Source organism: Syngnathus floridae, chromosome 17, assembly GCF_059516105.1.
Source record: "Syngnathus floridae isolate MCC-2025c chromosome 17, RoL_Sflo_1.0, whole genome shotgun sequence".
NCBI classification, from domain to species: domain Eukaryota; kingdom Metazoa; phylum Chordata; class Actinopteri; order Syngnathiformes; family Syngnathidae; genus Syngnathus; species Syngnathus floridae.
Window position 1 is genome coordinate 11,348,160 of NC_142429.1, and position 14,225 is coordinate 11,362,384.

Below are 14,225 nucleotides of genomic sequence, written 5' to 3' on the forward strand. Positions count from 1 at the left end.
CGTTAAGCATTTCAAGCTAAATAAGATCCAGAGTACAAAAGTATTTCTACAATTGCTTTTAAAGGAGAAGCGTTTTTCCAAATATTTTATTGTCATAGTTGTTTGCTTTAATATTTGAGCACGCTCAAGCAGACAGCCAGAACGCCACACGAGAAACCAAAAATTGGGTAAAAGCAAAGGGAGTAATGTACACCCAAATAAACATTTTGGTTTCAATCGATGAAATCGTTTCAGACAATTTGTTTTTCCAGCACATTTCGGAAATCATTTTACACTCCAAGCAAAAATCTTGGTCCGCATTTGTTCACAGATATAACTTCTGTCATTTATGAAGGCAAGAAAATAAAATGGAATAGGGAATGAAAAAAGAATCACTGTCGTGATAAATCAACCAGACGAGGGAGGTGGGCAGAGGTGGAAGGTGGGCGAACCCAGAAATGGCATAGCGGAGCTCTCAATATGAGAAAGCTGACTTGAGTGGACTTCGTCTTGAATTTCACTGACTTAAAAACCGGTTTCTGTTGATCACTTTTTTTGTTTTTTCCTGAAGCTGATCGACACACAGAAGGGTAGGCGTCAGAGGGAGGTGCCTTTGCCGCTGACAACACTGGGCGGGTGATGACCGTGCTCCACCTGGTTCTTCCAAACTGGATTTTGAGCAGCTGCGTCTTCAGTCTCGCTCCGCAACCAACTTCAGAACCTTACCGATGGCGATGGTTTTACCTGAGACCCACACAATTTTGTCACTTTAATTATAAGCCTTGACAAAGCCTTGAATAACTAAATCGTGCCTTTTCTTGAGCATGCCACGTTACCTTCATCTCGTAAGGTAAACCGTCCCATTTGAGGAAAGTCTTTAAAGGTCTCGAGGCAAATGGTTCCTGCCGTGCGTAGACGGGCGATACAGACCTGGTCTTGTTTAACAAATCGTGGCCTTGTCTTGCTCTTCTCACCTGACTTTTTGTCTACAAGACAGATTAAGGCCTGGGGAGGGAACACAAAACGAATTATAGAATTATAAATGGCATTTATTTATTTTTATGAAACAGGATTCTCCATTTAGACCAGAAAGGCTTGCTTGGATACACATCAGAAGGAAATACTGAAAGTATCGTACATAAAAAAAAAATAGGGTATCTTCACAATCTGAATACTTTCTAACCTATTCATAGACTTACCGTAATCTGCACCTCTTCAATGCACGTGTGAATGTGAAGGACAGCGTTATAACCGGGACAGATGATGGATTTGTGTTCAATGATGACAATCTAAAAACAAAAATGTTTTTACGTGACTCGTGAACGACTGAAATTGCATCCGGCTCGTTTTCCCCCAAACTGACCTGGGCATCAAATGTGCGCCCAGAATGGCAAAGGTTTTCTGCATTACACAGAATGAAGCCAGGGAGAATCTCCTCCTCTTCAATGCCCTTCAGTCGCAACTTTAGATTTTCTCCAGGTCCTGCATCGTCCGTCTCCACGTCGTCAGACAAGAGGCTCAGCACCTCCACCACATGCTGTGAAGACATCATCACATGAAAGGAGAGGCGTAAAGAGGCATTCAAGCAGAGCCAAAAACTTGTAGAGCATTTACAAGCTTTTCTTATTCATATTAGAGTGAAACAGGTCTTACCCTATTTGGCATCATAACAAGCTGTTGTGCTTTACTGATTGAGCCCGACTCAAGTTTGCCTAAAATCACAGTGCCCATGTCCTGTAGGAGAGACAGCATTATAAATAAAGTCATTCCTTCTGTTTTAAAGTGTTTGTGAAATATGAGTGTGTCTCAAAAGTGTGGAAGAAAAATTAACATTACCTTGTATTTGTCTACAATGGGCAATCTGATAGGTCCGTCGCTTGGTCTGTTAAAATTTGGCAAACTGTCCAGATGTGGAATGAATGGTAAACCTCTGCAAAAACAAAGATGGACATGTTGGAGGGAAGGTGGGGAAAACCAAATTTGAAGTATTAAATCCGGTCATATTTGAGGACTTACGTGTACCAGGAGCACATATCAGTGGGCTCCTTCAAGTTGGCTCCCGTTAGCCCCGAACATGGCATGAAATGAATGTCTTTCTTTGGGTTGAAGCCCACCTTCTTCAAAAATGGCACTAGTTTCTCCTTACACTCTTCATACCTGAGCGTTGAAACAGAAAGGGGTTCACGTAAAGTCACATGGAGAGGAAAAAAGGAAAAAAAAAAACCCTAGAACTCCTCTTACCCACCTTTCTAGGCTCCAGTTGACTGTCGGGTCATCCATTTTGTTCACCAGGACAATCAGGTGCTTGACCCCCGCTGTTTTGGCCAACATGGCGTGCTCCCGTGTTTGTCCACCTTTTTCAAAACCGGTTTCGAATTCGCCTTTTCTGGCAGAGATCACCTGGAGGACAAAAGTGTAAAATGTCACAAAAACTTGACAGATAAACTGAAAAACGGGTGACTGACGTCGGACTCGTTTTGCTGCAGCGGGACACGTACGACGCACACAAGTGCACATGCAGAGAGAATCAACGTTTAGATACGCTTTCACCGGCGTGTCTGTTCCATCACACGCCGAGTGAATTTGGAAGAAACGCGAGTCTTTTCCGCTACCCACCAGCACAGCCAAGTCAGCTTGTGATGCACCTCCAATCATGTTGGGCACAAAGCTCTTGTGGCCCGGTGCATCTAAGATGGTAAAGTGCTTTTTCTCTGTCTCAAAGTATGCTCGGCCCACTTCCACCGTCTTGCCTTTGTCCCTCTCCTCTTGATTGGTGTCCAAGGCCCAAGACAGGTACCTGAAGATAGAATAGGGACGTTTATCTCTGAGATTTCTCAGGGAAGACAAAGGGACACTCACCAGGTTTCTCGGTTCTTCTCCTTTGCCTCTCTCTCATATTTCTCCAAGGTTCTCTTATCTACCATGCCTGTCAGGTACCTGACGGCGAGGAAGGAAAGTATGAGCCAAGAGTGGATTTCACCCACAATAAGATGGAGGGTATAAAAAATAAAAAAAAAAACAGGGCAACTTACATGATTTGTCCACCAATAGTGGACTTTCCAGCATCTATAGAAGAAAGAAAGGACAGAGGATTTTAAGGCTTTGGCAAACTATAAATGATTTTAACTTCATATTTGCCAGATTTTTCAAACTATCAAAACTATTTGATAGTTTCAGCTTATAGGTAGTTCAGGCAATTTGACGAATAACCTCATAAACTTGTGTTTGAATTTTTCAAGAAAAGGCGGACACTAAAAGCGACTAGCCTATATCGCCCAGCAGCGCATGCACTGATGTCTGCTGTGTAGCGTGAACAAGGCGATGTTGTCACAATTTATAAGCCGTGCATTCATTTACACTGACCTACGTGTCCGATGAAGACAACATTTATGTGTTCCTTCTTGGGGGCATCTGGTTGTGTTGGGGGAACCTTAGGCGCAGGCGTTTCCTCTTCCTCCATCTCTGAGCCCGTCTCCTCACTTGTTGGTACCACCACAGGTCCACGGTCACCACAGCAACCGCCTCCTGGCTCTTCCTCACATGGCTCAGATTCTTTCTGGTCCCATGGTTCATCTGGGGTCAGTTCTCTGTCACCGTTCTCCAATGGAGCTGCACAAATATAGAATAATACATAAAAATAGGTTTTACTGAATGTCGAAATGCTGGCTAACACACAAGACATTTAGCCATACATACCAGCATTTCCTGTCACCTCCTTGGTGGCAATTTTTTCAACAGCAACTGAAAGACAACATGTTTATTACTCAAAAAAGGTGAGCCATAGCATTATTCAATGTCACAATACACAGATATTAGTTTTAGCACGATTGTTTTGTTCCCAAACCAAGGGCTTGCATGATAAACATTCTAATTCTCCAGATTTGCTTTTTCTTCAAATTGTCAAATAAAAGATAATAAAAGTGACACTAACTCTCTTTTACGGCACATTGATATATTGGGTTACGTCGACCATTACGTAATTAGCACTGTCAGACTTGTTTTCGCCTGGAAACTTGTCTTTAAATAATGATTCAATGAATCTTTCTGAGTCACAGTGTCCAAGACACACCGCACTTAAGGTCAACAAGTTAACATAGTCCAATTCTCTTTTAAATATGACAACAGTTCCAAGTTTAATTCACTTTCCCCTTCCAATGACGTGTACCGTTAGAAGTAACGGTTGAACGCAAAGAGGGCGGTGCAAGAGTTCAGCACTATCTCGAACCACACCAGCTACCTTACTTAGCATTCGCAGCTAACTGGCTAATGCCGGTTGGGATCCACTAGACATTTAAAAACACACCCTCACAAAAGTGATACAATACCGCAACAGAATACACTGACATAACACGAACGGAAACACTGAGCAATGTTTTAATTACAGTTCAACCATATAATTAAAGTTAACCGCACAGTTGCTGGAACACAAACGCGTGTCTTTCGAGTAGCTCGAGGGTTAGCACCTGCCCAGTCGTGCTCATGTTAACGGCTAGCTTGGTGGCTAACGTTGCACCCCAACGTGACAGTCGGCTTACCCATTGAATCGAGATTTTCCGAGTGTGCTTTAATGGCAAACGTCGGGACAAATTCTGCGGCGTTCACATTGGGAACAAAAGGTTTCGCGTTCACATTTAAGTTGGTGAAAGCAGAGTCAAGCTGTCCGTCGATTGTGGCCTCCACATCGTCCTCTTGTTCCCAAGAATCAGGGGCAGTGTCTCTCGCGGTTTTGTCCATCGTGGGTTTTCAATTTTCACTAGTGAGACTTGAGCTACGCAGTTGTTAGGCTACGTTAAGTGTCCACCCAAATCCCGGTGTTAAGGCCACACCGCTGAATGGCATAAAGCGTCCCAACTGGAGCAGGAATGTTTTCAATCCGACCTAGGTGAAATAGAGCAGCCGGTTTCTATCGGTGGAGACGCCAAAGAGGATATTCGACTCAGCACTCCCAGAGACAGTCCGCGTGAGCTCATGCGTCCCTTCAACCGGACGTGCTGTCCGCAATGACACCTGGGATATGAAGTCTGGAAATATAGAGGAGAAACTAACATTTAGCGACTCGTTAAACCAAGAAGACTACAGTTCCCATTTACTCCGGTGCTAGTTTTCACAAGAAACTGCGACCGTCGTTCTCATCATTTTAAACGTGTTCGAAAGGTTCGAATCACGATCAAAAATATTAATTGAATGTGAAAAGACAAAAGTAATATCTAGGTTTGAAACACCGTTAAGTGGGTAACCGTAAAATACTGGATAAACAGTTAAGTGTATACTTTTTTTCTTTCAGATGTGAATTAGATTAACATTGGGTGTTGCATTCACAGTATCAAACACTGTAGGAATTTTTGAAATCATCGTTAAATAACAATATGGACATTTTATGTTAGCAATATTTCATCCGATGGGGTCACAAGGAGTCATTTCAATAAAATGAGTGCCACAAAAGTGTAAATACAAATATTCTAATGTATATAGTAACCGTATGGGGCATTTGGGAAGGAGGTGTTTCAATATTATGTAATAAGACAACATTACAACAGGTTGGTTTACAGATTTCATTAAATCAAAATTCATTAAAGATTGGAAGTTTACAAAGTTAGAGACAGAACTTTATCATCATCCGACATGTAATCAATCATTAAGCATGAGTTTAATTTACATCATGTAAGAAATTATTTACAAGTGCAATTAAGGTAACTTATTTCTTAACCCACAATAATTCATTCTCACCACAATAACTTAATCCTACCACTTCAATACATTTCTATCCAGAAATGTTTGTGCATCAATTCATCTAAATATTCCAGATAGACCTGGCTCACAGTAATTCGACTGGCATTTTTCTTTCTAACAGTTATAGTAGGCAAAGCATACTCAAATGTTTGCCAGGCCTGGTTCTCTCTCTCTTGCCAAGTTCCAAATAGTATTGACAAACTGTCAATCAACCATCACCAATTTAAAGAGGCTTCCCTTCCCGTTCAACGGCACGCAATTGTGTTTTCACCCATTGAAAAAGTTAAAAGAAAAACAAAGTAAACATTTGTAACACATATTTGCTACCAGCATTTTTTTTCCGATTGGTATGATTTTCAAATGAAACAAAAAAATATCTTGCAGCCTTGAGCTCAAAGGAGGTACAAGAGGTGACACAAAAGTTTTTCTAACCCAAACTCCTGCAGTTTGCTCCATTCACTGTCCTTTTCTTATTAAAGTCAAGAGAAGCTATTCATAATGTGAATAAGAATTTGTCAGGGTCGGGAAAACGGCACTGAGCTCAATGCTCCTATAAATAAAATTGAGTTGTGAACATCTCTCCAGAGTACAAAATGACATTGACAGTATGACTAAGCCATCTTATTCATACACAATCAGGCAAAGACATTTGAGCCAGGTCAAGTGGGCTATCTAAAAATGCTTTATAGTGTAGTGCATAAAGTTTTTTTTTGTTTTAGCATGGCTATGGCTGCAATATGGTTGCATTTTTTAAATAAGCTATTCCCACTTTACCCTTACTGTCAGCAAAATACCATGTTCTGGTACCATTTGTGTAGATATGCGCCTATAGCTTTACAATATTCTTGATTTGTGTCATTTATTTAGATTTGCATAGACAAAGTAAAGGTAGATGATATTTATCTGCAGTGTTGTGTAATCAAATATGTCCTTGACATTTTTGTATTACAATCGCAGCAGTGCACCATGAAGCGCAACTGTTTTAATAAGCCATTTCCTTTTAATGTAGTGCTTTCGTCATGTAAATTAGCATCCCTCCCACTAGCAATGCTTTTGACACTGCAAATAGGCATCTAAACAAGGAAGGTCTTTTGAAGGGTGTTTAACACTTTAAAAATGAATACGCATGGAATGCATTAAGAAATACTTGAATTTGTTATCGCTTCTCAATAATGTCTATACTTGTGTGATTCTAGTGCAATTAATGCTTATCTTAATAATCCCTAAATAAGCAATCAGGGTGGGTGGGCTGGATGGATGGATGGATGGATGGATGGAATGGACGGACGTCTCGGTCCATCTTGATACGTCAAACAAAATATGTTTAAATGCAACTGCAGCCATTGGAAGCGATTAGAAAACGAGCGTCACAGTGTTACAATATTTGCTGACATCCTTATTGGACAGAGACTCACTCTTGAGAGACAATTAGACTTAACAAATTTAGCAACTTTACTCTTTCATACTTTATGTATTAAACGTCTTCGGTAGGCTGGTACCATTATGACGACTGGCCATCTTGGCCTTCGAGCTTCTTCTCCTCCAAGAGTGCTTTGTCCTCCACCTGGTCATGGTTTTCCTGCCGACTCGATTCTGGAATTTCTTCCGGAATGTGCCGAGATGCCGAGTCCTCCTCTGGTACACATATGGAGATGGATGAGCGGATACTGGTTGAGCCCTCAGCTTGTCCAACTGAGCTGCTTTCGCTAATGGAATCAGAACCTGCAGCTGAGCGCCGAAACAACTTTTGACCTGAGATGGAAAAGAGCAAAAAGGGGCTGTGAACAAGACATCCATCACGCGTCCACTTCTGCAAAAGCATCACTGAGAAGTGTCGACAGTAGTCACATGTGCTACCTTGCAGTTTCTCAGATGACAAGGTGGGAGAGTCTTTTAAGGGAGATCTGCCTGACTGAGCCTTGGTAGAATAAGTCACTTCTGTGGAGTCCAAGGAACCTATGAATAACAAGTATAAATAAGAAGCACATTAAGCTTTTTTTATTTGACGTCCCTGGAAATTAAATGTCAAACAGTACAAGCAAATAAAAGCAAACAAACCAGAAAATGCATTGTGAAAATGAATTTAAATACCCCAAAACAAAAAGAGCAGCTATGCTGTAGAACTAAAGCTGCACACACAAACCTGCTGCCAGGTTGAAGGTCCTCCCTTTAACTGAAGCTTGAACAGGAGAAAACCAGTTCAAAACAGAGCCAACCACAGGAAGTTGTCTCAGCATGCCCTAAAATAAAAAATCAATTGTTTTTAATCACATCAATAAGTGATGATCATTTCACACACGTTCTCATACCTCTTCCATGAGTTTCTCATCATTGGCTTTTAGCAGCTCCAGTTCTGCCTCCCGAATGCCTTTCCTCACCACCTCCGTCATGTTCTCCAGTAGCTACATTGGAAACAAATAGAAATGTTGAATCTACCACAATTTTCCAAACCTGTAATAATGCGGATTATGCTAAATAGTACAATTAAATACTTTTGTTAAACTACTTTACAATCATTTTTTAATGTGGTTCAAACTTTTAAACTGCAATAGCAGGGCCAAAGTTTGAAGTGTTATGAATGACTCTGCTAATAACACTCTTAATGGTAAAATAGAAGGAATAGTTTCCAAATAAGGAAATGCAGATTACTCTTCCATTCTCTTCAATGTCACGGCCCAGCGTCACGATTGTTTCCACGAGCTCCGAAACGTCAATGTCGTCAGCTACCATGCTTATAAAGATGCAGTCTTCCTCTCCGGCATACTCTAGGCCTAAAATTTTTTTTTAAAAATTACATTATTATTTGACGCATGATTCTAAAAAATGAAGCGGTACAAACCAGAAGAGAAGATGATGTCAGTGTCTAGCTCTTGCAATTTCTTCAGTAGTTCGGTGTTTATTTTCTTGATTTCCTTTGTCCTTCTGCTATCATCAATTCCCTCCACCTGAGGCTCATATCTGAACAGTATGGCATTTAAAAATAAAGATATGTGTATAAGTTACATTTTGAAACCCATTCCTGCTTTGTGTCTTACCTGACAGCTCCGAGGCCCGGCCAACTAAGCTCTTCGATGTATCTGAGGTAAGGTGAGCGTTGGTGAGTCTCCTCTTTAAAGTCTTGTCTGAGAGACATTGTGGAGGTCATCAAAGGCACCAACTCCAACAACGTTTTAATCACATTGTCAACATCCTCAGGTTGAGTCCCTAAATCTGGACAAGAGCACAAATGACATCATTTATAACTGGAAATGGATGTTTGAACATATAAAATGAACACTCCGCTAATAACAAACTTTTGATATGCTTACCACAAATACTGTATATAGTCTTGAAGGTGCGCAAATTTGTTACCTGCGGCTGTCAGGAGCGGGCTGAACCGGACACAGGTGCCTTCATCTTCAAGTTCCACAACTTCGACTCCACTGGCAGGAACCATCCGAGCAAGCTCTTTGCCAAGCTAGAATGAAGAAAAAAAAAAATACTATGAGTGTCATTCACTTGCTTTTTTAATATCAGATGTTTGCGCTCAGCTTCAAACTATTTTTACAAACACTGTAATAAAAAAATATTGACATACCCATCTGTTGAATGCATCAAGTGCCTCCTTCTCCCCAGCACAGTAAGCCTCCACTGAACCACTGCTGGATGCTAACACAATAGAAGAGAGGAAATGACATTGGTTTACCATAGTACGTGCACATTTGACTATGACCCCCCCCCTATGGCTCCCTTACCTGCACTAATTTCCTGAGAAAACCTGAACAGCACCACAGGGGAGTTGAGTTCATCCTCCACCTGTACAGACACAGATAATCTTATCAGATTCAACGGCAATTATGCTCATATTTCACGATTGTCAGCAAAATAAATGTTCAGAGTACAAGATGGGATGGAATCAGGGAGTTTTTAAAAACATTTTTAAAATAGTTGCCAAAAGGCGGTAGCCCAGCAACACAAGAAAACCCACGACAGATGAATCAGTAATGTATGTTATACTTTCAAAATAAAACAATTACATTATATTAATGACCCAAATATCAGGAGTGTCAAGTTTTCAAATGAGCTCTTAAAGTATGCAATCATAATACTTGAACTTGTAAAAGTTTTACATCAGGAATGTTAATAAAAATGTGCATATTCAGATTTTTTTTTTTTTTAAGAAACCCATCACTGATTACATCCAAGTGAAGGGTTGGGACAAGCATCATGCTTGGGGAGGGTGAAGGCTATCTTAAAAGAGGTGTGCATATCATCAGGGTCATGAATAATTGAGTCAATGAGTGGCATCAGGTTACATCAATTATTATACCAACAAATGTTTCTACTGAATAAAAGCCCTCTTACATTTCATACTAGATAGTTAAAAACGTTTTCAACTATATAATAATTATATTCATGACCCTGGAATTTCCTCCAAAGGCGACAAAAATAATGAGGCACACTTTGATGCCTGTGTTGTCCACATCCTAAACAATTAGGAAGAAGCCAACAGTCCATCAACCAATGGAGCTCCAAATACTGCTCAAATGCTAATGTGGGTGGGAAATGATTGTGAGTGAGAGAGACAGAAAAGCAAGGGTGAAGAGTGAGAAGAGTGTGAGAGGCAGAGACTTGGCTACATAGGCAGAGAAGAGACTCCCACCTACAATAGAGAGCATGAGAGAGCCCAGAACATCTCGTAGAGAAGCCCCAGAGATGGGCGGGATCTGTGACGCGACAGCCTGCAACCAAGGTAACCCGGAACTGGCTTTTATACAGTCACCACAGACAAATACTCATAGAAAGTGTCTGGACTTGACTCCATGCTAGCAAGATGATTCTTATTTTTCCATTTACCTACCGATGTTTTGATGGAGCTCATCGATTTCAGGTTCTGTAGCAATTGTTGAGTCTGTCGGGGGGAGGCGAAAAATAGGATTTATCGTTCAATTGAAATGAACGTTGATAGGCCAGCGATAATTGACTTTTTTTTCTGCTCACCAGCGTGATGGCATGTGTTATCTTTTGGATGATTCCACTGTGACCAAGATACTGCAGAGACAACCAAAGAGGCAATCCCCGCAGCTTCGCTACAGGCTGACTAGAGGTCAAACCTGCAGCCAGAGACTAAGATAAAACAAAGAGTCACAAGTGCGTCATTTACAGATACTCATTGTGATTATCGGAGCCTACCAGTGCAGGGTCTTCGTGTCTGTAGAGCGTGACGGCGCTCACGGCGGGCAATCCCAGCCACGGACCTGGTGTAAGTGTCATGCTGTCACATCTGGTTGCTGCCTGAATGGGGAAGTACAAAAATGACACTGAGTACAAAAATCATTCTGGGAGATGGAGCGTGAGTTCACGAGAAGATCGGTAAAGTTCACCGTAACAGCAGAGGTGGGCTCACCCATCACCAGTGTTGCAAGGTTGACCCTGAAGACGAATGGATGTCATTTTGCATTATTTTCAGCACAAGTAAATGAGGGTCATGATCCGCATAAGTGTTTCGATTAGAATGTAACTTTCGACCATATTAAATGTCTCACCCCTCCACATGGAGCCACATTTTGTATTGATCACACAGGTCCCTAAGGCGCCCCAACTTATCAGTGTGACCTGCCCCAGGTGTACCTGAAAAAATAATAGGAACCAAGAAATGTGAAATATACACTATTACAAGATTTTTTTCCCCAATCACTGGAGTTAATGTGATTTTTTTTTTTTACCTGCATTGGCTATCAACAACAAAGGAAACTTCCCACTCTCCAGGTCCTCTTTGATAAATTTTTCCAATAGAGCAATATCCTACGTGTTAAAAATAAGATATTTGTCAAATGGTTTCCGCTTAACTCCAATGATGTGTGCTCTCTTACCATTTGATGTTGCGATCCAAAGAGGGTGTTGCATGGTACTGTGCACAAATTGGAGAGAGGCAGGCCGAGCTAATAACAAAAGACACTGACATTAAACTAAGCCATCTATCGTTACATTATATGGACAATGTCAAAAAGAAAAAAAACTCTGAATATAAATGCGGATTATTTTGCACCTACTTGATTGCACAGATGCTGTCCCAGGCCTGGTCTGCCTGAAGCGCTCTGGTAGATGACCGGCTGCTTTGAGCTGAGGACAGCAAAGCCCTCAGAGGCATAATCGTCGTAGCAAGCGTGGATGACCAGTCGACATACTTTGACCAGGCCTTCTCTGTCATCTTCATGGAAGTAAGCTGAACCGTTCTCATATCTAAATGTCAAGAGTGGACACTTGGGTATGAAAGTGCTACTGAAGAGAGAAATGATCTTATGTAGAGCAAAATAACTATTAGTTACAATGTGAGGATGAAGACTATTGTTTAGCTTCCTTGTCTTGAAACTGCAAACACAATAGTGAGTTGAATTTTGAGAAGACTACCTGAACAGTCTACAGAGCCACAGCGTGGTATCAGACAAGATCCGAGTGGTCAGCTTCCGAAGTCGCTCTCTATCCAGCACTGAAATGTAGGCTGCCAGGCTGTGGCCCAATAGTGCTATGTGACCCTGCTCACCCACATTTTGCATCCTACTGGACACACAAAACAGAAGCTTTATTCATCCATTTCAAAGTGGCCAATCTTTTGGGCACTGTGATCATGGTGCTTTGAATAGTTGATCCCTTACTGTGGGTTTGGCTTGTCTTCTCCCTCCTCCTCTTCATGAATGAGGCTGTGAATCCTGTGCAGTATGGTGGCAACATCCTGACCACTGCACAAGATCATGAATTTGAATTTCATGTCGATATATTTGAGCAAATTTAAACATTTAATTTTCGCATCGTCACATGTTAGCATGCACATGTTTATTGCATGTGCGCTAGTATCCGTGTGCATGCATCTTACACTTCAAGCAGGGGGCCAGGTATGCTGGCTCGACTGAAGATTGAGCCCTCTGGTCTCTCTTCCAGGCCTCTAGTTGATAGAACACCACAAAAATAAATATAATGCACTCATTAACCAGGTGACTGACACAACTGGAGGTCTCTCTACCTTTTCACATTTCTTTATAAAAAGATTCTTTGTATGGTCTAATAATGTAATAAATAAGATTTAACAGTTGTCACAAAATCTAGCTGTGGAGCGCCCTCTAGGACCTCTGTACATTATATTTGAATTAAATGGAAAAAAACCATTTTGAAGTTTGACCACCAGATTGCGGTTAAACAATATTGTACCATTATACTCTAACAGACTCAAGTCTCACCTTTGACCATCTTCCAAGATCTTCATGGCTTCAGTCAGATTCTTGCCCACTTGAACCAGTGTGGTGTCCACCATCTCCAAAGATGTATACCTGTGTGTGTGCTGGCAAATTAAAAAAAAAAAAAAGAAAAAACACAGTACAAGATCTCATGAGGATGCATACAGAGTTTACATTTTTATTCACAACATGCAAACACAATAAAGTCTGAAATGTTGGGCACAGTTTGGTGGACTAGTCTAGTGTTGTCGCAGTACAAACAATGCACACTACTATCACACATTCAACCATTACATGTTCACTTCAAATGTTATTTTGATGACATTAGTGTCATGCAGTGTATAGCAACAAATGTTTCATTTTATTTAAAGGTATTTTTTTAGACCATTAGGAAGTAAACTCAATCAAAAATTCAATTCAAAGTAAGGAATGGCTTTGAAATACAAGGACTCCTGCTAGATAAAAAACATATTTTCCCTTTTTGTAAGTTTAAAATGATATAAACAGATTGTACGCAAGACGTGACTTCATAAAACAGAGTAGACTGTTGGTATAGGGTACTACTGTCATTATAGGTCATCAATATGCTTTAAAGTTCAACAACCCAACCCAAAAATCAAACAAAAGGATTGTATGTCAGACCTGAAGGGTTGAATTCAATAGAGCAGTTAAATAGGTGTGACTTGCAATATGCAAGCAGACTACATCTTGGATTCATCTACGGACAGTTTCTACAACTTAAGAAAATCACTACCATAGATCATTTTTCCAAACGCAAGATTGTTGCTAAAAATAGTTTTTTTTTTTGGTTTTTTTTTTTAAAAAGGAAGATGACAATAAGACCTCACAGCATAATAGTGAAATCTCACAACATTTTCAGGCTGTCTTTAACAGGTGCACTGCTGTCTTTTTCAGGAAGCGCCGCAAAGTGACATTTCATTTCTTGACTTTTAAAGCTATAATAATAACAACAATGGATAAGTGGCATGTATATCGATCCAAACGAGCATTTAAGCAAGCGTCGACATTATGTAATGCGTGAATAAGCCTTTTGACAGGCGAATGACAAGGGAGCTAGCTAGCTAGCAACGCTCATCTTAATGTGCCTTTTTACCTTCACCGACTTCACTGAAAGCGCCCCTCAATCAGCGATGAAAAGATAAACCTATGGCAAAGCAATCCCGTCATAGAGCTTGCTTGAAGAAAGGCTGTAATGTTGACTTTTAAGTGCTTCCTGCTCTTTCCGGGGCGTCTGAGCCAACCGTGCAGTTTACTTCCTGGTTTGTTGCGAGACGCGTTTTCCAC

General features: G+C 40.8%; 2 protein-coding genes across 4 annotated transcripts; both read right to left on the reverse strand.

Moving 5' to 3' along the window:
• Positions 1–56: 56 nt before the first annotated feature.
• Positions 57–4,983, reverse strand: gspt1l (G1 to S phase transition 1, like). Its single transcript, XM_088358336.1, has 14 exons — positions 4,515–4,983; positions 3,676–3,720; positions 3,343–3,588; positions 3,012–3,045; positions 2,839–2,916; positions 2,596–2,776; positions 2,225–2,379; positions 1,996–2,136; positions 1,816–1,909; positions 1,633–1,713; positions 1,343–1,516; positions 1,179–1,268; positions 816–984; positions 57–723 (listed from the first exon to the last, which is right to left on the reverse strand). The coding sequence occupies exons 1-14, from the start codon at positions 4,711–4,713 to the stop codon at positions 671–673; spliced, it is 1,740 nt and encodes a 579-aa protein (XP_088214462.1). The 5' UTR covers positions 4,714–4,983; the 3' UTR covers positions 57–670.
• Positions 4,984–5,517: 534 nt separating this feature from the next.
• Positions 5,518–14,219, reverse strand: pdxdc1 (pyridoxal-dependent decarboxylase domain containing 1). Of its 3 annotated transcripts, none has more exons than XM_088357348.1 (24): positions 14,035–14,219; positions 12,924–13,024; positions 12,563–12,631; positions 12,345–12,428; positions 12,100–12,246; positions 11,742–11,931; positions 11,562–11,630; positions 11,415–11,493; positions 11,235–11,319; positions 11,073–11,121; positions 10,882–10,983; positions 10,690–10,815; positions 10,550–10,600; positions 10,356–10,430; positions 9,444–9,504; positions 9,287–9,357; positions 9,061–9,166; positions 8,745–8,919; positions 8,549–8,667; positions 8,359–8,480; positions 8,019–8,111; positions 7,853–7,949; positions 7,567–7,665; positions 5,518–7,461 (listed from the first exon to the last, which is right to left on the reverse strand). In XM_088357348.1, the coding sequence occupies exons 2-24, from the start codon at positions 12,995–12,997 to the stop codon at positions 7,211–7,213; spliced, it is 2,394 nt and encodes a 797-aa protein (XP_088213474.1). In that variant the 5' UTR covers positions 12,998–13,024; positions 14,035–14,219; the 3' UTR covers positions 5,518–7,210. The 3 variants fall into 3 exon arrangements, with proteins under 3 accessions (XP_088213474.1, XP_088213473.1, XP_088213475.1); XM_088357347.1 differs by having other exon boundaries at positions 12,100–12,249; XM_088357349.1 differs by lacking the exon at positions 10,356–10,430 and having other exon boundaries at positions 12,100–12,249.
• Positions 14,220–14,225: the final 6 nt, after the last annotated feature.

Bases quoted from the DNA above. Each gene is read 5' to 3' on its own strand.
- gspt1l (XM_088358336.1), bottom strand. From the start codon at position 4,713: ATGGACAAAACCGCGAGAGACACTGCCCCTGATTCTTGGGAACAAGAG. The intron at 1,910-1,995 runs GTAAGTCCTCAA...TTGTTTTTGCAG, and splicing joins GATATGTGCTCCTGGTACAC to AGGTTTACCATTCATTCCAC. The intron at 985-1,178 runs GTAAGTCTATGA...TTCCCTCCCCAG, and splicing joins TTGAAGAGGTGCAGATTACG to GCCTTAATCTGTCTTGTAGA.
- pdxdc1 (XM_088357347.1), bottom strand. From the start codon at position 12,997: ATGGTGGACACCACACTGGTTCAAGTGGGCAAGAATCTGACTGAAGCC. The intron at 12,429-12,562 runs GTAAGATGCATG...GATCTTGTGCAG, and splicing joins CCTGGCCCCCTGCTTGAAGT to TGGTCAGGATGTTGCCACCA. The intron at 11,320-11,414 runs GTAAAAAAAAAA...TTATTTTTTCAG, and splicing joins GTTGTTGATAGCCAATGCAG to GTACACCTGGGGCAGGTCAC.